Source organism: Anomaloglossus baeobatrachus, chromosome 4 (genome assembly GCF_048569485.1).
Source record: "Anomaloglossus baeobatrachus isolate aAnoBae1 chromosome 4, aAnoBae1.hap1, whole genome shotgun sequence".
NCBI classification, from domain to species: Eukaryota; Metazoa; Chordata; class Amphibia; order Anura; family Aromobatidae; genus Anomaloglossus; species Anomaloglossus baeobatrachus.
The window spans coordinates 318,132,835-318,157,911 of record NC_134356.1 but is presented as its reverse complement, the minus strand read 5'-3'; the positions used below and the strand labels follow the sequence as shown (position 1 = coordinate 318,157,911).

The 25,077-nt window shown below is 44.3% G+C and overlaps 1 protein-coding gene across 2 annotated transcripts in view; it reads left to right on the top strand.

Moving 5' to 3' along the window:
* Positions 1-25,077, top strand: part of IMMP2L (inner mitochondrial membrane peptidase subunit 2) — a 1,735,376-nt gene that overhangs the window by 1,359,086 nt on the left and 351,213 nt on the right. For both annotated transcript variants that reach the window (XM_075342497.1, XM_075342498.1), the window contains exon 5: positions 20,619-20,721. In XM_075342497.1, coding sequence (XP_075198612.1) covers positions 20,619-20,721 — 103 coding nt within the window. The remainder of the gene's footprint in view (positions 1-20,618; positions 20,722-25,077) is intronic.

Here is a 25,077-nt window from a genome sequence, read left to right as displayed (position 1 = left end):
TGGAAGCCTAAAATGAGCAGGGCTCAAGTTGCACAATAATGGAATCGATGTTTCCTTGCATATACTCATATATCTGTGTGTCCTCCTCTTTTTCCTTGTCCAGCTCTTTTGTTTTCGCATGAGTATATGTCCTTGTCACTTTCCCATGTGTTGTGAGTTGTTTGTCACCTTTTAGACACCTTTGAGGGTGTTTTCTAGGTGTTTTTCTGTGTTTGTGATTGCCTGCCATAGTTTCCTATGCAGTTCGAGTTCGGTTCGTCGAACGTTCGACGAGCCGAACTCGAACGGGACCTCCGTTCGGTGAACCGACCTCGAGCCGAACCGGGACCGGTTCGCTCATCTCTAGTACCCAATACACTTGCTCATCACTACATACTGCTAATACTTTTTATGCCCATCCTGTCTGCAGACCACTGCCAGACATAGCTATGACCTCTGGTTACTTTTACCCCCAGTTCAGTTTTAGGATTTTGTGTGCTTGTTACCTGACTACTTTTCCTGCTTGCTGTTTATGTACCTTGTTGGCCGATCCGCATTTCACCTCTGCTTGTTTTCTGATTAAGTCCTGGCCGTCCCATTCTGTTCCTGTTCCTCAATTAATGTTTTGACCCTGCCTGACTACTATTCTCTGGAACTGCAGCCTTCCACAGGTATTAATCACCTTGGGCCCTGTGCAATTCCTAATCCCTGTATAGGGGTTAAAGGGTTTCAGGGTTCTAGGGGTCCTGCTTGGTGAGTGGCTTCCCTCTAGCCTATCATTAACAGCCCATCTGAGTGTGTGGATCAAGGAAGGCGTTACACCGTGCTCTCTGCAGAAGGCCATGTGGGCCAGGATAGTGCTTTAAAATTTGCTGGACAACCAGGTTCAACACGTGAACCACACAAGGCATGTGTGTCACATTGTCACAGCGAAGGGCCGCACCCATGTTTGCATCATTGTCGCACCCGGCCTTCCCTGGCTGCTGGTTGAGTGGAGACAACCATTGATGAAACTCGGTATCCAGAGCTAACCGTCCACAACTTCTCAGCGGTGTGACTCACATTTCCCATACATTTCAAAGTAAAACTTTGACCGCCTGATGGCATTGAGCTCTGCTGCCAGCATAGTAAGGAGGTGTGTGGTAGTCCTTGTGCACAGTTACAAGGAAGGGTGGCCTGACAACACAGGGTTTGCGCCAAGGTGGAGGACCCACACGAGGTTGAAGAGGCAGAAGCAGTGTATTAACTTCTACATACAGAAGAAGGATTGAAACAACTCGTGGGGACGGCAAGACTTGTACAGCAGACCCTTCTCCATCTCTCACCATAGTTTGCCAGTGCCCAGTCAGTGACATGTAATGACCCTGTCTATGCTTACTGGTCCACGTATCTGTGTTGAAATGCACCCTGTCGCACACAGAGTTTCTCAAGGAAGTGGTGATGTTGTGTGCGACATGCTGGTGTAGCGCGGGCATGCTTTTCTTGGAGAAGCAGTGGTGATTGGTCATCTGGTACTGGGGCACAGCGACAGACATAAGGTCTCTAAAATCCTGTGTGTCCACTAGGCGGAAAGGCAGCATTTCGGTAGCCAACAGCTTACAGAGGGATAGAGTCAACCTCTTAGCTTTGTCATGGGTTGCAGGAAGTGGCCTTTTATTTGACCACATCTGAGGGACAGAGATCTGGCTGCTGTGTGTAGACGGTGTTGAGTAGGGTGTCCCTGGAAAAATGCAGGTTTGTGAGGAAAGTGCAGGCGTAGACATGATGTTGCCTTCATCCAATGTTGGTGCTATCGATGTTTGAGAGAGCTGTACACACTCACTTGTTTCCCCTTCCAAACCAACTGACGACCTACCAAGCAAACTGCCTGTTGCGGTTACAGTGGTGGAAGTTGTGGGTGGAAAAACAGGTGTGACAGCTGTCCCCACAGTCCTAGAAGATGACGAGCGCATGGATGCACTGGAAGGGGCAGGCGGTGGATGGTTCGCTCCGCTAGGCCGCATTGCAGCACGGTGAGCTTTCCACCAGGCCATATGATATTTATTCATGTGACGATTCATGGAAGAAGTTGTCAAACTGCTGAGGTTTTGACCTCTACTAAGAGAACCATGACAAATTTTACAGATCACATAATTTGGGCGATCTTTTTCTATGTCAAAAAAGGACCAGGCTAGGCAAGGCTTAGAGGGCATGCGAGCTGCTCAGCCCCCCGACTAGTGCTCAGAGGCAGAGTGGTGGCTGAGGATGCAGTTGTAGACGTGCTACCAGTGCTCCGACTGTGTCCAGGAAGGCGCAAGGTAACTTCATCGTCGGTTGCATCCTCCTCCACCGCCTCTGTTGACCTCCTCGAGTGCCTGACTGGGGATTGACAGTAGGTGGGATCTAGAACTTCATCATCAATTGTTGTGTTTGCACTCCCCTCCCCCTCAGACCGAGCCTCTTCTTGCCCTGACCGAATATTTAAGTTGTCTTCCCAATCGGGTATCTGCGTCTCATCTTCATCAGTATGTTCCTCATTGTCTATAACCACAGGTGTTGGAAAGGCAGCATTTTGGTAGCCAACAGTTTGCAGATGCTGAAAGTCAACCTCCAAGCCATGTCATGCCCTTCTAAAAGCATGTAAAACACAGCGAGGGGACTCCAACCACAGTCTCCCTCGTTTCCACTAACTGGGCCACACACACCCCACTTGCCTGGGATCGGTTGAGCCCCCTTTTGAAAAAGAAAAAGATGCTTTGCATGAAGCACTCTCAAAAATACGCGTGCCTTTCCCGTCCCCTGGCTGACCCAGGGGAAGAAAAGTCCTCTGAGAGCCATGATTTGTTCATTTTGGTTCTTTTAGAAACACAGCGAGGGGACTCCAACCACAGTCTCACTCGTTGCCACTAATTGGGCCACACACCCCCCACTTGACTGACATCAGTTGATGCCCCTTTTCAAAATGAAAAAGATGCTTTGCATGAAGCACTCTCAAAAATACGCGTGCCTTTCCCGTCCCCTGGCTGACCCAGGGGAAGAAAAGTCCTCTGAGAGCCATGACTTGTTCATCTTGGTTCTTTTAGAAACACAGCGAGGGGACTCCAACCACAGTCTCCCTCGTTGCCACTAATTGGGCCACACACACCCCACTTGACTGGCATCGGTTGACCCCCCTTTTGAAAAAGAAAAAGATGCTTTGCATGAAGCACTCTCAAAAATACGCGTGCCTTTCCCGTCCCCTGGCTGACCCAGAGGAAGAAAAGTCCTCTGAGAGCCATGACTTGTTCATCTTGGTTCTTTTAGAAACACAGCGAGGGGACTCCAACCACAGTCTCCCTCGTTGCCACTAATTGGGCCACACACACCCCACATGACTGGCATCGGTTGAGCCCCCTTTTGAAAAAGAAAAAGATGCTTTGCATGAAGCACTCGCAAAAATACGCGTGCCTTTCCCGTCCCCTGGCTGACCCAGGGGAAGAAAAGTCCTCTGAGAGCCATGACTTGTTCATCTTGGTTCTTTTAGAAACACAGCGAGGGGACTCCAACCACAGTCTCCCTCGTTGCCACTAATTGGGCCACACACACCCCACTTGACTGACATCAGTTGATGCCCCTTTTCAAAATGAAAAAGATGCTTTGCATGAAGCACTCTCAAAAATACGCGTGCCTTTCCCGTCCCCTGGCTGACCCAGGGGAAGAAAAGTCCTCTGAGAGCCATGATTTGTTCATTTTGGTTCTTTAAGAAACACAGCGAGGGGACTCCAACCACAGTCTCCCTCGTTGCCACTAACTGGGCCACACACACCCCACTTGACTGGCATCGGTTGAGCCCCCTTTTGAAAAAGAAAAAGATGCTTTGCATGAAGCACTCTCAAAAATACGCGTGCCTTTCCCGTCCCCTGGCTGACCCAGGGGAAGAAAAGTCCTCTGAGAGCCATGACTTGTTCATCTTGGTTCTTTTAGAAACACAGCGAGGGGACTCCAACCACAGTCTCACTCGTTGCCACTAATTGGGCCACACACACCCCACTTGACTGGCATCGGTTGACCCCCCTTTTGAAAAAGAAAAAGATGCTTTGTATGAAGCACTCTCAAAAATACGCGTGCCTTTCCCGTCCCCTGGCTGACCCAGGGGAAGAAAAGTCCTCTGAGAGCCATGTCCACATTGTCAGTGGACAGACACGTGTGCTTATCTGCCAGCAGACCCCCAGCAGCACTGAAGACAGGTTCCGAGAGAACGCTGGCTGCAGGATACGACAAGATCCCCAAGGCGTACGTGGCGAGCTCAGGCAATTTATCCAGATTGGAAGCCTAAAATGAGCAGGGCTCAAGTTGCACAATAATGGAATCGATGTTTCCTTGCATATACTCATATATCTGTGTGTCCTCCTCTTTTTCCTTGTCCAGCTCTTTTGTTTTCGCATGAGTATATGTCCTTGTCACTTTCCCATGTGTTGTGAGTTGTTTGTCACCTTTTAGACACCTTTGAGGGTGTTTTCTAGGTGTTTTTCTGTGTTTGTGATTGCCTGCCATAGTTTCCTATGCAGTTCGAGTTCGGTTCGTCGAACGTTCGACGAGCCGAACTCGAACGGGACCTCCGTTCGGTGAACCGACCTCGAGCCGAACCGGGACCGGTTCGCTCATCTCTAGTACCCAATACACTTGCTCATCACTACATACTGCTAATACTTTTTATGCCCATCCTGTCTGCAGACCACTGCCAGACATAGCTATGACCTCTGGTTACTTTTACCCCCAGTTCAGTTTTAGGATTTTGTGTGCTTGTTACCTGACTACTTTTCCTGCTTGCTGTTTATGTACCTTGTTGGCCGATCCGCATTTCACCTCTGCTTGTTTTCTGATTAAGTCCTGGCCGTCCCATTCTGTTCCTGTTCCTCAATTAATGTTTTGACCCTGCCTGACTACTATTCTCTGGAACTGCAGCCTTCCACAGGTATTAATCACCTTGGGCCCTGTGCAATTCCTAATCCCTGTATAGGGGTTAAAGGGTTTCAGGGTTCTAGGGGTCCTGCTTGGTGAGTGGCTTCCCTCTAGCCTATCATTAACAGCCCATCTGAGTGTGTGGATCAAGGAAGGCGTTACACCGTGCTCTCTGCAGAAGGCCATGTGGGCCAGGATAGTGCTTTAAAATTTGCTGGACAACCAGGTTCAACACGTGAACCACACAAGGCATGTGTGTCACATTGTCACAGCGAAGGGCCGCACCCATGTTTGCATCATTGTCGCACCCGGCCTTCCCTGGCTGCTGGTTGAGTGGAGACAACCATTGATGAAACTCGGTATCCAGAGCTAACCGTCCACAACTTCTCAGCGGTGTGACTCACATTTCCCATACATTTCAAAGTAAAACTTTGACCGCCTGATGGCATTGAGCTCTGCTGCCAGCATAGTAAGGAGGTGTGTGGTAGTCCTTGTGCACAGTTACAAGGAAGGGTGGCCTGACAACACAGGGTTTGCGCCAAGGTGGAGGACCCACACGAGGTTGAAGAGGCAGAAGCAGTGTATTAACTTCTACATACAGAAGAAGGATTGAAACAACTCGTGGGGACGGCAAGACTTGTACAGCAGACCCTTCTCCATCTCTCACCATAGTTTGCCAGTGCCCAGTCAGTGACATGTAATGACCCTGTCTATGCTTACTGGTCCACGTATCTGTGTTGAAATGCACCCTGTCGCACACAGAGTTTCTCAAGGAAGTGGTGATGTTGTGTGCGACATGCTGGTGTAGCGCGGGCATGCTTTTCTTGGAGAAGCAGTGGTGATTGGGCATCTGGTACTGGGGCACAGCGACAGACATAAGGTCTCTAAAATCCTGTGTGTCCACTAGGCGGAAAGGCAGCATTTCGGTAGCCAACAGCTTACAGAGGGATAGAGTCAACCTCTTAGCTTTGTCATGGGTTGCAGGAAGTGGCCTTTTATTTGACCACATCTGAGGGACAGAGATCTGGCTGCTGTGTGTAGACGGTGTTGAGTAGGGTGTCCCTGGAAAAATGCAGGTTTGTGAGGAAAGTGCAGGCGTAGACATGACGTTGCCTTCATCCAATGTTGGTGCTATCGATGTTTGAGAGAGCTGTACACACTCACTTGTTTCCCCTTCCAAACCAACTGACGACCTACCAAGCAAACTGCCTGTTGCGGTTACAGTGGTGGAAGTTGTGGGTGGAAAAACAGGTGTGACAGCTGTCCCCACAGTCCTAGAAGATGACGAGCGCATGGATGCACTGGAAGGGGCAGGCGGTGGATGGTTCGCTCCGCTAGGCCGCATTGCAGCACGGTGAGCTTTCCACCAGGCCATATGATATTTATTCATGTGACGATTCATGGAAGAAGTTGTCAAACTGCTGAGGTTTTGACCTCTACTAAGAGAACCATGACAAATTTTACAGATCACATAATTTGGGCGATCTTTTTCTATGTCAAAAAAGGACCAGGCTAGGCAAGGCTTAGAGGGCATGCGAGCTGCTGAGCCCCCCGACTAGTGCTCAGAGGCAGAGTGGTGGCTGAGGATGCAGTTGTAGACGTGCTACCAGTGCTCCGACTGTGTCCAGGAAGGCGCAAGGTAACTTCGTCGTCGGTTGCATCCTCCTCCACCGCCTCTGTTGACCTCCTCGAGTGCCTGACTGGGGATTGACAGTAGGTGGGATCTAGAACTTCATCATCAATTGTTGTGTTTGCACTCCCCTCCCCCTCAGACCGAGCCTCTTCTTGCCCTGACCGAATATTTAAGTTGTCTTCCCAATCGGGTATCTGCGTCTCATCTTCATCAGTATGTTCCTCATTGTCTATAACCACAGGTGTTGGAAAGGCAGCATTTTGGTAGCCAACAGTTTGCAGATGCTGAAAGTCAACCTCCAAGCCATGTCATGCCCTTCTAAAAGCATGTAAAACACAGCGAGGGGACTCCAACCACAGTCTCCCTCGTTTCCACTAACTGGGCCACACACACCCCACTTGCCTGGGATCGGTTGAGCCCCCTTTTGAAAAAGAAAAAGATGCTTTGCATGAAGCACTCTCAAAAATACGCGTGCCTTTCCCGTCCCCTGGCTGACCCAGGGGAAGAAAAGTCCTCTGAGAGCCATGATTTGTTCATTTTGGTTCTTTTAGAAACACAGCGAGGGGACTCCAACCACAGTCTCACTCGTTGCCACTAATTGGGCCACACACCCCCCACTTGACTGACATCAGTTGATGCCCCTTTTCAAAATGAAAAAGATGCTTTGCATGAAGCACTCTCAAAAATACGCGTGCCTTTCCCGTCCCCTGGCTGACCCAGGGGAAGAAAAGTCCTCTGAGAGCCATGACTTGTTCATCTTGGTTCTTTTAGAAACACAGCGAGGGGACTCCAACCACAGTCTCCCTCGTTGCCACTAATTGGGCCACACACACCCCACTTGACTGGCATCGGTTGACCCCCCTTTTGAAAAAGAAAAAGATGCTTTGCATGATGCACTCTCAAAAATACGCGTGCCTTTCCCGTCCCCTGGCTGACCCAGGGGAAGAAAAGTCCTCTGAGAGCCATGATTTGTTCATTTTGGTTCTTTTAGAAACACAGCGAGGGGACTCCAACCACAGTCTCACTCGTTGCCACTAATTGGGCCACACCCCCCCCACTTGACTGACATCAGTTGATGCCCCTTTTCAAAATGAAAAAGATGCTTTGCATGAAGCACTCTCAAAAATACGCGTGCCTTTCCCGTCCCCTGGCTGACCCAGGGGAAGAAAAGTCCTCTGAGAGCCATGACTTGTTCATCTTGGTTCTTTTAGAAACACAGCGAGGGGACTCCAACCACAGTCTCCCTCGTTGCCACTAATTGGGCCACACACACCCCACTTGACTGGCATCGGTTGACCCCCCTTTTGAAAAAGAAAAAGATGCTTTGCATGAAGCACTCTCAAAAATACGCGTGCCTTTCCCGTCCCCTGGCTGACCCAGGGGAAGAAATGTCCTCTGAGAGCCATGTCCACATTGTCAGTGGACAGACACGTGTGCTTATCTGCGAGCAGACCCCCAGCAGCACTGAAGACAGGTTCCGAGAGAACGCTGGCTGCAGGACACGACAAGATCCCCAAGGCGTACGTGGCGAGCTCAGGCAATTTATCCAGATTGGAAGCCTAAAATGAGCAGGGCTCAAGTTGCACAATAATGGAATCGATGTTTCCTTGCATATACTCATATATCTATGTGTCCTCCTCTTTTTCCTTGTCCAGCTCTTTTGTTTTCGCATGAGTATATGTCCTTGTCACTTTCCCATGTGTTGTGAGTTGTTTGTCACCTTTTGGACACCTTTGAGGGTGTTTTCCAGGTGTTTTTCTGTGTTTGTGATTGCCTGCCATAGTTTCCTATACAGTTCGAGTTCGGTTCGTCGAACGTTCGACGAGCCGAACTCGAACGGGACCTCCGTTCGGCGAACCGACCTCGAGCCGAACCGGGACCGGTTCGCTCATCTCTAGTACCGAATACACTTGCTCATCACTACATACTGCTAATAGTGGCAGAGTACATAGCCACTATGGGGCCCATGAGTCTAGGGGGCCCGGTGCTAGCGCCGACTCCCCCTTCTTGGCATCACACTTTGAACTTTGAGCTTCCTGGATGCCGTTACAGTTGAAAGCAATGATTAAACAGGGAGTGTCAGTTCCAGCCTCCTTCATTTTTACTGAGCTCTAATGTCTCAGCGCAGCAGATGCGATAAAGTCAGCACATCATGCCTGTGACGACATGGACACCCAATGCCTAGCATGGGTTAAAGTTTCTTAAAATTCAGCCATACAAATCAGAGTGAAAAGGGGGTTAATGCCACGCATGAGCCAAAATGAAGATGTAGCACGTTGATGTTATAAACGTATTCTTTTATTCCATCGGTCTACGCGTTTCGAGGAAAATACCTCTTCTTCAAGACCAGTGCATCAACATAGTAATGTTATAGTACATGTACATGTCATAGTATGTTGATGCACTGGTCCTGAAGAAGAGGTATATCCTCGAAACGCATAGACCGATGGAATAAAAGAATACGTTTATAACATCAATGTGCTACATCTTCATTTTGGCTGATGCGCGGCATTAACCCCCTTTTCACTCTGATTTGTATGCACATCCACGTGGAGCTGCAGCAGACGCCATCATCCTATGCTCTATCAGTGGTTGTGACTATCACAACCATTTCAGGTGAGTGTATTTTTCCTGATCTACCTCACTGATCTGTTGGTATTACACTATCAGCGCTCCTTATTTTTCAGCTTAAAATTCAGCCAGACATATTGTTCTTCTGTGTGCTAACTCATGTTTGCTAAACCATTGTGTCTGCCAGGCCCCTCTGAGCATTCATTGTAATGTAGTTGTGTATTGCTAATCTAATGTAAATTACCTTAGTAGCCATTGTCTAGTCTGTGACTTGCAGATGTCATGTAAAAACCCTCAGTCTTTCTATCCACATCATTTAAATGAACATTATCCATGCAGCTTGAAATTCATCCAATAAGAGAAGCAACCTTGTACAACCAATCCGATAAGGGCACAGTATACCCAAAGAAAAAGCTATAGCTATAAAAAGGGGACTTCCTTAAGTCACCAGTTGATGGATGTGCATGATCCAGTCTAAGCTCTTAGGAGCTGGCTAGAGGATCAGGATACCTTGTGGCTTCAATCTAGGGACTCCGGTTCCGATGGGAGACCATATCCACAGTCTAGGGATTTCGACTCCGGCTGCCAGGATTATATCATCAAACCAGAGACTACTTAAGGAAGAAACCAAGGTTGGGACAATCCAGTCACCTGGTACAGACTTTGAGGACCTTAGCCAGCTTCCTAAATCTGGTGTTATTCCATTCTCGGTGGGTGCCCGCCAAAAGCGGGGTGCTGCTGGATTGGAGTAAGTAGCCCTGGAAGCTCTGAAGCACGGACATTCTAAATCCCTGGTGAGCCAGTGGAAGGGTGAGACTCTGTTGCCTGTTACATTTGTGTGTTTTGCTGGTTATGTGTTATGTGCCGTTAATATTTTGGAGATCCAATAAAGTCTTAATATTGTGATTCCCTCACCCTGTGTTGTCTGAATAGTGTTCCGCCCATGGTTAAGGAGGTTGTTTGTTCAGTTGGGATGAGCCCTGAGCCACGCTGTCTTTCTAAAGGCGGCTGGGCCAGCAGACAAAAGCACCCACTGAGCCCCGTGTCTCCACAATGCCTACTCTGGAGGGTTTTACAAAGCTTCAGAACACACACTGCAGAAACAAAAGGAGTCAGGAGAGTATATTTTCTTTAATCAATGAGTATATTGTGTGGGCCATTATACTATTTGGAGTTCTCTGTGGAAGCCATTATACTGTTTGTAGTGCTATGTGGGGGCCATTGTACTGTTTAAAGGGCTGTTTAGGGGCCATTATCGTATTTGAAGGGCTATGTATGAGCCATTATACTATTCTAAGGTCTATATGGGGGCCAATATATGATTTGGAAGGCTATATTGAGGCCATTATATTGTTTAGAGGGCTGTACTGTGGCCATCATAATATTTGGAGAGCTATGTGGGGGTCAATTATATTCTTAAGAGGGCTATATGGAGGGCTAAATGGAAGCCATTATAGTATTTTGAGGGCTGTGGGGAATCATTTATATTTGGAGGGCTATGTGCGGCGGAGGACTTATGTTGTTCGGAGGGCTATATGGAGGCTATTGCACTATTTGGAGAGCTATATAGGGGCCACTATAGCATTTGGGGGAGTTATGTGGAGGCCATTATACTATTTAAAGGGCTGTGTGGGGTTTATTATATTTGTAGGGCTACAGTATGTGGAGGCCAATTCTATTGTTTAGAGGGCTATGTGGGGCCAAATACAAGTTCAAATTTTAGGAAATTTGACTGAAACTCAGTCCTCTGCTGACCGACCCACTCATCTCTACTGATTAGCCTTTCATCGATGTAAATTAATATGGAAACGCATATCTTTGTGCTTGTGGTCAGGTTAATATTTCTGCATTGTCTAAGAATTCTCTTTATTAAAATGCTTTCATGTTCTATATCTGCCACTCTTTCATTCTGGCAGTGAAGGACAGCATTTCTAACATACCTGCCCTTTTTAAGGACTTAACTGTTGTAATAGTCATCTCATAATACGCACGCTTTGCGAGCATTCTGATAAATGCAGAACATTAGCGAGTGCATATCTCTCTCGATCACCACTTATTATTGCTAATAAATTTAATCTGTTTTATAATGGAATTGTCTTCTTTTTCTTCAATGAAGCAGAAATTCACCTGACGTGTTGTGTAGAGCAGCTATTAAAAAGTATATAAGAAACTGCCTGCCTGGATAAATCACTGGGAAACTTAAATGGAAACATGACAGATGTTTATTAAGGCAGGGCCGGAGGTGCCAGTGTGGGTACAAATTACAATTAGAGTTTCAAGTCTTGATTAATCAAACAAATTGTTACACGGTCAGCGGGGCTTACTAAAGCTATCTTGACAGTTCTTCTAGACTAGGATATACTAAGAAGAATACGCAGGATATATATCTTCTAGCTACACCGCACGTTCACATATGGGACTATGCTCCATATGCTCATTCCATGCTGTCAACACCTGTATTCCTGCTGTTGAAATGGTTGTTTTAGAGGCACAGCAATGTGCTGCTCATTGATAGGTAAAGAATATATTGAGTCCAATTTCCATTTAAACTTAAAGGGAATCTGTTGCCAGGTTCTTACTACCTATTCTGAAAGCAGAATAATTTTATACAGTAGATCTACCCTAGTAGCATTAATCCAAAAGAAAAGAAATCCAAAGTTTTGTTTTAAATTTCTTTTAAGATGAATAAGTCATTGGTATACCTTTAGCCTAAAAGGAATCTGTCACCTGGGTTTTTCTGTCTTAAGAGCTTCATAATGTAGAGTCAGAGATCCTGATTGCATAGATTTGTCCTTTACTTGGCTGCTCAGTGTAATTTTGATAAAATTACAAAAGAACTTGTAAACCTGCTTTCATGTAGTCTTCTACCCACCAATTATTGCCAACTTTCTGCCTATGCACAGTGTACACATAAATTTGTTAATGAGAGACATGGGTTGGATTATACAGAACTCAGCATTTAGAGAACTGATAGATTTAAAGCAGATAAAATAGGAATTTTATTAAAAATACAGCACAGAGCTCAGTAAGTAACACATCTCTGGAATTAGGCTCTACATTAAGTTGCTCTTAAGTTGCTCTGTAACCTAATGGTGTTAGGGTGAACTCTTAATCAGGGTTCACGTGTTGCCTCCTGCCTGACCTAATTGGTGTGAATCAAGTAAATGTTTAAAAGAATTTACACCGGACAAAAGGGTCAGTTGTGAACTGTCTTTTTGATCAGAGCAAAATGGCTCAAGAGAGACGGAGAGCTTTATTAGTGCATCTTATATAGGCTAGGGGCATAGACATGTTTGGATATGCCCATTTAGTGGGACAGTTCATGGGTTAGTCAATGGGAAGATCCGTGGTGATGTTGATGGGCAGGTCTATGACGTCATTGGGCGGAGCCATGATTATGCTGATGGGAGGGTCTATGACGTTATCTGGGTGGATCTGTCATGATGCTGATGGGCAGGTCTATGATGTCATCTGGGTGGATCTGCAGTGATGCTGATGGGCAGGTATATGATGTCATCAGGGTGGATCTGCGGTGATGCTGATGGGCAGGTCTATGATGTCATCTGGGCGGATCTGCAGTGATGCTGATGGGCAGGTCTATGATGTCATCAGGGTGGATCTGCGGTGATGCTGATGGGCAGGTCTATGATGTCATCTGGGCGGATCTGCAGTGACACTGATTGGCAGGTCTATGATGTCATCTGGGGCCATCTTGCATATCTCTGATGACTGACTTATGTATAGAGAATTGATTTCATTGAATACACTTCCCACAGTCCTCTATGTCCAGAGGTTAATTAAGTATTTGATCGAATGGCTCTCCTCAACAATGGTATACCAGTGGTTTATCCATCTTAAAAGAAATGTGACGCAAAACTGGATTTTTTTGGGCTGAATGCAGGAGCCAATCAATATTAGCTGTGTGGGACTACTAAACCATTCTGAAGAGAGCTGGAAGGCTCTCCTAATCCTTTACCTACTTCTTAGCATATCGGTAACACATGCTTTTGGCTCCTGTTTCAGCACTTTAGGGTCCTGTAATTGAAGCCACTTGCTTAGTATTAAGAGGCTATAGATATGTTTGGAGAATATTTGTATATTGTGGGAAGGAGCAGGAGAAGAACTGAAATGCATGGTATAAGCCAAACATAAAGGAGGCTTAGTAACAGTTATGCAGGGATTATGTATAGCATGTGTTTGTATTTTTTTATCGAAAGTTAAATGACTTTAGTAACAATGTTTATAATGAATATGCATAAAAATAATTCTAGAATAAAGGACATCTCCTGTATGTACTGTAAGACTTTTGATCTTTGACATGTATATTTTTATATGTTATGCTGCTATATATGTGTTTTCTAAGCATTTCTTCCAAAGTACACTAATGTTATTACTTTAATTTGCTTCTTCTGCAATGCTACCTTCTGTTAGCCTGGGTCCTGTGAGGCTTGTACAACGGCAATCATGATATAGCACACATATCATCAAGAGAGCTCATTTAAATTTTAATGAGCACATGCTGTGTCAAGTTGTGTGCCCAATTAAAGCTTTTGCCATTGGGATAGCAAGACATTTTTCCAGAGATTACATTTCTCCACAGTGCTCTGCACTTTACATTGTGTACTGCTGGTCTCCAACCCGTGACTGTTACCTACAAACCAGCAGCCTGAAAATTTTCATTTAATGTATTCGTTGAAGACATTCTCTAATTTACCACTGTGGAAACTAATATACAACATGCTTCTTGTAGAAAACCTATTTAAACTTTGTTTTACTTTTAAGGTTTGTTTGCTATCCTCAACTTTAAAGTAACCCTTTATGGGGGTTGTTGGATGTTGATAAATCATCTCTTGTTTTGCAAACATTACATAAAACTTACTAATAGAGATGAGCAGACTCATTGAAGTTCAGTTCGCAGAGTTCAGCCGGACTTTAGAAAAAATTCGGGACCCGAACTTGACTTGCACTCCATTGGAATTCACTGATTGGGGAGTTTGGGTCTCTGCCCACATACAGCCAAAAATAAAAAGAGATCCCTACTGATAGTGGGTGGGAGGGGGTTTTATCATTTTTTTTGTGTACACTACATCTGATCATGCTGTTGTTATCCCCAGTGTGATCTGTTCAAACACTGCAAGCGGCTCACACTGGGCTGAGCACCAAGCCTACCTAAGAACAGTGATGCTCAAGCGACTGGTTTGCATATGGACAGATTCAAACGCCAAAATCAAACACTGACTTTTCTGTGAAAAAGAAAAAAGGTTTTTTTTGCAGGCTCACCACTCTTCTAATGGATCCACAGATGCAAGGATTATTGTGGCTGGCAATCACAAAAAAGTCAATACAAAGGGAAAGGTAGAAAATCCAGCATTCCGTTCCTCTAAAATCTAAATCGTATTTGACCATTAAAATTCCATTTAAAACTACATGTTTCAGGCTTTCAGCCTTGCCTATCTTTCCCTTTGTATTGACTTTTTTTGTAGCTTCTGTGTTCGGTACCAACACTGAATTTTACTGTTCAGGTTCATTCATATCTACTTACCAATATTGACACCTTAGTTTTTAAAACTGCAGGTATCATCTGATTTTTGTCTTTCCTGCGTGGTTCTCTTAGTTTTGAGATAAGACTGATCCCTTCTCTGTCACTCCTGATTTCAAACAGAAAAGTCTGAAAAATAAAAAATTCAGCTCTCAGATAAAGAATACAGCTAAGGTCCTATAAAGAAAATGGTAGATTCAAGAGTGGCTTACTTTAAATACAGGTAAGGAGGCTGGCTTAAATAATAAACACACAGCCAGCCCTGTTATAAATGTCACCAAGCAGTGGCGTAGCAAAGAAGGGGGGGACGGAGGGGACAGTCCGCACCTGGCGGCACGTGTAAGGGAGGAGGCATTTTGTGGGTAAAAAATAAAAAAACAGAAAAACATAGAAGAAATAATAATTGTTTGATTAACCTCTTAACGACCCATGACATACTGGGTACGTCATGGTGACCTGGTACTTAACGACCCATGATGTACCCAGGGGCTGGTGACCTGTGAGTGACCACTTCCCTCAGCTTGGCTTCATCCATGAAAGCTGAGGAGAGTGATCCCTGTAAGTGCCATTTGGTAAGTGCCCAGATCCACTGCTGCACCCGATCAGCCCCCGATCCACCACTGCTCCCGCCTCTGCCCCCTTTCAGCCACGCCGCAGTAGTAGTCACTACCCCCGATCCACCGCCGCTACTGCCTCTGAGCTGCCACCACCCTGCTCCATTTGCTGCCCCCTCTCCATCCATCACCGCTCTCCCCATCAGCTGCTGCCCCCTGCATCCAGCACCGCTCTCCCCATCAGCCGCTGCCCCGCTGCATCCGCCACCGCTCTCCCCATCAGCCGCTGCCCCCCTTCATACGCCACCGCTCTCCCCATCAGTCGCCACCCCCTCCATCAGTCACCCAGTACCCAAGTACCCAAGTTATATATATTCTAGATTATCAGTGGCCATCGGAGGGGGGCTGCAAATTTGACGACCGCCCCGGGCGGCAAAAGCAGTTGCTGCGCCACTGTCTCCAAGAAAGGGCAAGGAAGCTCCCTTTTACCAGAGCCTTTACCAAAACATTATAACCTATATTAGAAGCTCAGAACTTTCAGTACTCTGTGCCAGAGACAGAAATTAGGATACCCATTCAGTTTTGAAAAATAGAATTTTAAATAAAAACAAATTGCTGGTTTTATGGAGGTTTTAATGCCAGAATAAGAACTTCATTTTTTTTGCAAAAGTAAAATTTAAATTAAAGTATATTAGTAATTTGAAATATTCTACTTCTACGAATAAGTAAAGAACTTCTTCGATTAAAACCTCCCTATTTAAACATCTGCATCCACAGCCAATTTTTGATTTAAAGATTTCATTTTTCCTTCCCTTCTTCCAAGTGCCATAACCTTTTTAGTTTTCCATTGACATGGCTCCATGATGGATTTTTTGTTTTCATGACAAGTCATAGTTTTGATTGAATCTATCAATTTTAGCATACAATATAATAAAACAAACACAACAAGAATTCCAAGTGGAATGGAATGGTGAAAAATATATGCAATTACAACATTCTATGTTTTGTTTTTTTATAGTACTAATTGCATGGTAAAAAGTTATTGGAAACTTGAATCTTTAAGCAAGAATCATTACAGCGATTCCAAACTTGCATAGTTTTTATTATTAGTTTAGTGTTGATAAAAACTCAGAAGTTTGTAAAGAAAAAAAAAATTGGTTTGTGTTACCATTTTCCGAAAGCAATAACATTTTTATTATTCTGTCGATAGATAGTTGTGATTGCTTTTATTAACATTTTTAGGGAGGTGAATTGATGGGGAAAAAACACAGTTTTGGCATCTTTTTTCCCTTCTTTACAGTGTTTTCTATTCGGAATAAGTAGATAAAATAGACTTTTACGAAGATGACAATGTAAAATATGTTTGTTTTGCCTTTTGTATGAGGATAAAGTGTTATGTATTTTTAATATATGCATATACTGCATATGTGGCACCCCTGACCCGGTCAGGCACCACTGAGTACTGCACCCATGCTGGGACAGTACTTCCAGGTAATCCTAAAGGCCAGAATGAGGTGTGTACGCACAGACACATAGCAACCAGTTCTCCCACACCATTAGATGGGACCCTTGGGTAGTCTCCAGAGGGGGTCTAGCTTTCAAATCTTATTAATGGGTGCAGAGGAGGAGCTGAGAGCTAAATTGTAGAGGTTGTAAGGAAAGGAAGGAGAGCCAGTCTGGTAGTGGAGCACGGCGGTCGCGAGGCAGATCTGCACACTCGCACTAGTCAGACCCTGCACGGTGTAGTGACAGTTGGCGGGAGAGAACAGTCACCGGGTAGTCAGAAGAAGAGGTGCTCCTGCTGACTAGGCACGTATGGGGTACAGGTCCCTAGAGCAGACTCCAGTTTAACTATCTGCTAAACCTGCCGGTGAGGGGAACTACAAGTACCTCACCAACCACACAGAGTCCAAGCCTCAGCAGCAATGCAGAGACCCATAAGGAGACAGAGCCTGAAGCCATCTCACCTGGTCTATGCTGCCGGCAAACGGGCCAAATACAAGGGAGAAAAGGCAGTAGGGACTCCCTGGATAGACCCCCATGGTACTTCAAGTCAGGGGGTTATCCGAACACTAAGTGCTAGGAAGGTGAGCTAACAGGTCACCCTCAGACTGGCCTGAAAGAGCCCCTGGTCCTACCTAGTTCATCACAGCAGCACCCGGGTCCGCTCACTGCAACAAGAAAGTGAGTAAAAATCAGTTAAAAGACTCTTGGACTCTGTCTGTGTTAATCCGAGACCTGCTACCTTACAAACCTGAGCCCCTGGGGCCTGCCTCACTCATGGGAGGCCACAACATCTGACGGCAAACCCCATCAGCCCCAGACACTCATAAAATCTGCAGTGGCGGTCATCCATATCCCTGACCGCAAGCCGTGAGTGGCATCACAACACATTTACAAAAACTAACAGTACCTGTTGCCAGATTGAAGAAACCCTGTGGCATCCCTGAAGCTGGAGCGACATCACTGAGGTGACACACATATATACTGTATATATATATATATATATATATATATATATATATATATATATATATATATATATATAGTGCCTTGCGATAGTATTCGGCCCCCTTGAATTTTTCAACCTTTTCCCACATTTCAGGCTTTAAACATAAAGATAAAAAGTTTAAATTTATGGTGAAGAATCAACAAGTGGGACACAATTGTGAAGTTGAATGAAGTTTATTGGTTGTTTTAAACCTTTGGAAGAAATAAATAACTGAAAATTGGGACATGCATTATTAGTCAGCACCTTTACTTTCAGTGCAGCAAACTCACTCCAGAAGTTCATTGAGGATCTCTGAATGAACTGCCTAAGGAGCTCAGAGACAGAAATGTGGCAAGACACAGATCTGGCTAAGGTTACAAAACATTTTTTTGCAGTATTCAAGGTTATTAAGAGCACAGTGGCCTCCATAATCCTTAAATTGAAGAAGTTTGGGACCACGAGAACTCTTCCTAGACCTGGCCATCCAGCCAAACTGAGCAATCATGGGAGAAGAACCTTGGTGAGAGAGGTAAAGAAAAACCCCAATATCATTGTGACTGAGTTCCAGAGATGCAGTAGGGATCTCCTCAGTTCAAGATATATGAAAGCCCGAGTAGAGATTGCAAAAAAAAAACACATGAAGGTCTCCCAGACTATGAGAAATAAGATTCTCTGGTCTGATGAGACGAAGAAAGAACTTTTTGGTGATAATTATAAGCTGTATGTGTGGAGAAAACCAGGCACTGCACACCACCTGGCCAATACAATCCCAACAGTGAAACATGCATGGTGGTGGCAATATTATGTTATGGGGTGTTTTTCAGCTGCAGGGACAGGACGACTGGTTGCAATTGAAGAAAAGATGAATGCGGCCAAGTACAGAGATATCCTGGAAGAAAACCTCTTCCAGAGTGCTCTAGACCTCAGACTTGGCCAAAGGTTCACCTTCCAACAAGACAATGACCCTAAGCACACAGCTAAAATAACAAAGAAGTGGCTTCAGAACAACTCTGTGACCATTCTTGATTGTCCCAGGCAGAGCCTTGACCTAAACCTAATTGAGCATTGGAGAGACCTGATAATGGCTGTCCACCAACGTTCACCATCCAACCTGATGGAACTGGAGAGGATCTGCAAGGAAGAATGGCAGAGGATCCCCAAATCCAAATGTGAAAAACTTGTTGCATCATTCCCAAGAAGACTCAAGGCTGTACTAGCTCAAAAGGGTGCTTCTACTCAATACTGAGCAAAGGGTCAGAATATTTATGACCAAGGGATATTTCAGTTTTTCTTGTTTAATGAATATACAAAAATTAATGAGAAAATAATGAACTTTTTTGAATTTACCAAATGGCTGCAATGAAACAAAGAGTGAAAAATGTAAAGGGGTCTGAATACCTTCCGTACCCACTGTAAGTCTTAAGGGTGCTTTACATGCTGAGATATGGCTAACGATATATCGTCGGGGTCATGTCGTTAGTGATGCACATCTGACGCCTTTAGCGACATCGCAGCGTGTGACACCAAGGAGCGATGATCAACGATCGCAAAAGCGTCAAAAATCGTTGATCGTTGACACGTTGCTCCTTTTCATAATATCGTTGGTGGTGCATGCCGCTGGTTGTTCATCGTTCCTGCGGCATCACACATCGCTATGTGTGACACCGCAGGTACGACTAACATCTCCTTACCTGCATCCACCGGCAATAAGGAAGGAAGGAGGTGGGCAGCATGTTCCGGCTGCTCATCTCCGCCCCTCCTCTGCTATTGGGCGGCCGCTCAGTGACGCCGCAGTGACGTCGCTATGATGCTGAACGCACCTCCCCCTTGAAGGAGGGATTGTTCTGCGGTCACAGCGACGTCGCTGAAAAGGTATGTGCGTGTGACGCCCCCGTAGCGATAATGTTCGCTACGGCAGCGATCACCAAATGTCGCACGAACGATGGGGGCGGGTGCTATCGCGCACAACATCGCTAGCTATCGCTAGCGATGTCGCAGCATGTAAAGCATCCTTTAGAGTCATTGAGATATAAGTTATCTTTTCTGTTTTTCTTGATGACAAGTGGAATGGGTCTGAAAATTCTTGAATGCCAGTGGTTTGCAAATACATAGACTTAACCCCTTTATGACCAGAATACTGTATATATATATATATATATATATAAATATATATATATATATATATTTATACTCGTGTGTGTGTGTATATATATATATATATATATGCAGGAAGCTTAATATTGTGTATATCCCAGATATATGTCACAGATTTGAATAGCTTAAGGCCCTGTCACACACAGAGATAAATCTGCAGCAGATCTGTGGTTGCAGTGAAATTGTGGACAATCAGTGCCAGGTTTGTGGCTGTGTACAAATGGAACAATATGTCCATGATTTCACTGCAACCACAGATCTGCCAAAGATTTATCTCTGTGTGTGACGGGGCCTTAATATATGCTACCAATTTGAGTTCTGAATTTGCAGTACACTGGGTTAGATTGAAATTGTGTCTGAATCTGGACAGAAACAAACATGTTGGGTTTCTTCCAATTTTTTCCATTTTAGACTGACTCAATACACTGAAAATCCAGAGACTCATTTGGTAGCATGATTTTACTTAGTATCCATCTTTTTTTACTTCTATACTGACTTAATTACCAGCAAAGAGTTAACATTTTAAATAGCATTTTATACTTTATCCAGGCAAACCGGGTCACCAAATGCTTTTGTATTTTATTTGGTATTTGAACAAATACAAAGGTTTTCAGTAGATGCTTAAAATTCATACTGAAGAAAAAACAAAGCATAACAGAGCAGAAAAAGTACAAAAAATCTTGCCCTAACACAATTTTACTTATGTCAGATATTACTCTAGAAGGAGAAGTCTATCATTTACAATGTTTTTTGTTTTATTTCATTCTTCCCTAACAGAACAATAGGACATAAGAATCAATACGTAAGGATTCCAAAAGGACACATATGGATAGAAGGCGACCATCGCGGACATAGCTTTGACAGTAATGCCTTTGGACCTGTAAGTGTTGCTTTACTTTGCTCTTTCAGAATTCATTGTTGAGTCTCTCAGCTTGTACTTTTTGCTTCTTTAATGAACAACTGAAAATGTGATCTTCTTTTTATACCAATTAGATGATAAGTATTAACCAAGTGCATGAATTTGGCTCATCCAGATAAATAGAACAGAGCATCATGACCAGGAGCAGAATAATGAATTCCTATTTCCTTATGTGCATCTGATAGCACAAAGACATTGACAAATTTGTATTACAGAATGATAATTTGGCCCTGATGCGTTTTGGGCTGGCAATGGAAGTAAACAGATACTATTAGCAAGCACTAAAGTAGATGCTGCAAGAGATTTCAAGTCAGTTAAAGGAAATGTGTCATAAGAAAGGGACCAATTTTTACATGCATTTTTTATGCTAAATGTTTCTAAGAATTTTTGGAATTTTTATATTTTATTTGATATAATACGCATCTATCTCTTTGACACCTGCACTTCAAATTAGTAATTAAAGGCCTTTATCGCATGCGATATATATCTCTACACAAATGAAAGACAGCCAGTCATGATCGATGCAGAATTCTGATTTATTGAGGAAGTACAAGGAATAATATAAGAAGCCTCTGGCTGAGGGCCAGGGGTGCCTACTATAATCCTATTGGTTAAGTTGCAAAAAGAGCTTACGTTGAGTAATATATATATATGCATTTCATAATGTTATATGAAGCTAACTCAGCATGTATTAACAAAAGTATGACTCATGATCAAGGGAAAGTCCCATTGTCTGAAACGACCAGACAATGGGTGTGTTAGATAAAATTAAGCGCCATTTTAAATTAGTCCAGCATTTTTGGTTCCATTCAATATGTATTAAATGCCATCCATAACAACTTTTATGTACAACAAGTATATTAAAAAAATGATCCTGAAATGTTGCAGTTTTAACACTGGCCATTGAGCCTAAGGGGTACTTTGCACAGTACAACATAGCAGGTGCGATGTCGGTGGGGTCAAATTGAAAGTAACGCACATCCGGCATCGCAGGCGACATCGTAGTGTGTAAAGCCTAGATGATACGATTAACGAGCACAAAAGCGTCGTAATCGTATCATCGGTGTAGGGTCGGCGTAATCCATAATTACGCTGACGGGATGGTCCGATGTTGTTCCTCGCTCCTGCAGCAGCACACATCGCTGTGTGTGAAGCCGCAGGAGCGAGGAACATCTCCTACTGACGTCACCGCAGCTTCCGTAGGATATGCGGAAGGGAGAAGGTGGGCAGGATGTTTACATTCCGCTCATCTCTGCCCCTCCGCTCCTATTGGCCGCCTGCCGTGTGACATCGCAGTGACGCCGTATGACCCGGCCCCTTAATAAGGAGGCGGGTCGCCGGCCAGAGCGACGTCCCAGGACAGGTGAGTCCATGTGAAACTACCGTAGCGATAATGTTCGCTACGGCAGCTATAACAAGGATATCGCAGCTGTGACGGGGGTGGGGACTATCGCGCTTGGCATTGCAGCATCAGCTTGCAATGTTGCAGCGTGCAAAGTACCCCTAACACTATACTGACACTTTTTCTTTACAGACTTCTCATTATTAATATATTTATCAACGTTATTTCATCACAGGAAGGATTACAATCAACTAGCTAAACGGAACCTGTCATGTGGAAAAATGCTAATAAAGTGCACATATGGGGTTCATCTGCAGGTTAATAGTATTTTGAACCTGCCCAGCACCTGTATATTAAACTCCACTGCCAGGAGAAAATGATATTGCCAGTTTCAGTCATGTGGGCAGCACCAGCGTGGATTCAGGCACCACTCTGTGTATGAAGAGTGGTGGCTGTAACTGCCCCCCCCACACTGACTGAAGGCTGGTTATAACGCTGAGTGTGCAGCCGACACTTTCCATACACAGAGCGGTGACTGAAACCGGAATGCTGCTGGGAGAAATAAAGTTTATTTCATCCCGGCAGCGGAGTTTAATGTGCAGGTGTCGGGCAGGTTAAGAATGCTATTAGCCTGCAGATTAACCCCATATCTGCAGGTTATTAGCATTTTTCCATGTGACAGGTACCCTTTAACCCCTTAACGACCCATGACGTACTGAATACGTCATGGATCGTGTGCCGGTAAGCCCCGCCCCCTGCCGCCGGTCGGCGGCGGCGAGACGCGCACATATCAGCTGTTATCAACAGCTGATATGTGTGCCTGCTAGCCGCGGGTGGAATCGCTTCCACCCGCGGCCATTAACCCCTTACATTTCGCTGCCAAAGTCTTGGCAGCGATATGTATATGGGCGCCGCCATGACAGTGACTTACCCCGCCCCCGCCGGAAGTCACGTGACATGATCACGTGACTTTCGGCGGTTGCCATGGTAGCACAGGGTCATGTGATGACGCCTGTGGCTAACATGAGTCACTTCCTCTCAATGCCGGAATACAGCTGGCATTGAAAGTGAAGCAGCAAATCTGCAGTTCTCAGCTCTGTAGCTGAGATCTGCAGATAGTGCAGAGCGATCGGATTGCTGATCGCAATAGCCCCCTAGGGGGACTAGTAAAATAAAAAAAAAAAGTAAAAAAAAAAGTTTTAAAAAATTAAAAAAAAATAAAAAAACCTAAAAGTTCAAATCACCCCCCTTTCACCCCATTGAAAATTAAAGGGTTAAAAAAATAAAAAATACACACATATTTGGTATCGCCACGTTCAGAAATGCCCGATCTATCAAAATATAAAATCAATGAATCTGATCAGTAAACGGCGTAGCGGCAAAAAAATTCCAAACGCCAAAATTACGTTTTTTGGTCGCCGCAAATTTTGCGCAAAATGCAATAACAGGCGATCAAAACGTAGCATCTGTGCAAAAATGGTACCGTTAAGAACGTCAGGTCGAGACGCAAAAAATAAGAAATCACTGAGCCTCAGATCCTGAAAAATGAGAACGCTACGGGTTTTGGAAAATGGCGCAAAACGTGCGCCACGTTTTCCGGACAAGCTTGTGAATTTTTTTTAACCCCTTAGATACAAGTAAACCTATACATGTTTGGTGTCTATAAACTCGCACCGACCTGAGGCATCATACCCACACATCAGTTTTACCATATAGTGAACACGGTGAATAAAATATCCCAAAAACTATTGTACAATCCCACTTTTTTTGCAATTTTTCCACACTTGGAATTTTTTTGCTGTTCTCCAGTACACTATATGGTAAACCTTATGGTTTCATTTAAAAGTACAACTTGTCCCGCAAAAAACAAGCCCTCATATGGCAAGATTGATGGAAAAATAAAAAAGTTACGCCTCTCGGAAGAAGGGGAGCAAAAAACAAAAACGCAAAAACGGAAAGTGCCCGGGGGCTGAAGGGGTTAAAATTAGTCTGTCAGCCCAAACTGACAGTATAAGCCAGACACACAGCCTTCTAGGGGATATAGTTCAAAGTATACTCTGCCCACGACCATTGCATGCCACCATGTCCCACACTGCTAAGTGACAGCACTGGCTTGCTTGAGCTTTCTATGAAAACAATATTCACTCCAACCAAGCAAGTGCTGTCAATCACCAGTGAAGGAGTAAAAGCCAGAGGAAACGGTTTACAGAACTCTTGGGCCACAACAAGGTTACACTGAGCACCCTAAGAATTTCTAATTAAACTTTAATTTTTACAGACTGGAATTAGCAAAAAGAATTCTAATGAAGCAATTTTTCCAGGGGTTATATCCACTAAAAAGCTATATGCTTACTTTATACTGTCAGTTTCAGCTTACATACTCCCTATAACACCTATAGATAACACTGAATCCACTACAGACAGTAGGCTATGGGAGCAGCCCATCTTCTTTTCCTTCCTTAATGACCACTGTCCAGTTGGTCGGGTAAACCCAAAGTATTCCCTTATAGAAGTATATGAGTCATCTCCAGAGTACTGTGTCCATGTATCTGCAGCAAAGCATATTTCTTAGTAGCCGGGTTCCAAAATAATAAGCAGAAAATAAAAAAAAATATTCAAAAAGGAAATGAAAACAGCATATAAAAAATAAATCAGTATTTGGTTTTGATTAATAAATTTATAAGTAATTTATTCCCTTTAATGTCTAGCTTTTGCTTTTTTAGCTTTTTAATGTAAAATAATGTGTTTTTTGTACAGAATTCATGTATATTCATGTGCTGTTTATAAAAGCTCTTTACATGCTTTGTGTAAGCATAGCGTTTGACTATCTACAAAATGCATCTGTGCAGCCCATCAGTCAAAAAGATAAAAAAATTGTTCCAACTTCCATCTCTTCAGAGGCTAAGCTATCATTGCGCTATTTCTACGGGCGATGTTCCAATTTTCAATCCACTGTTTTGTTGATGTTTTATATA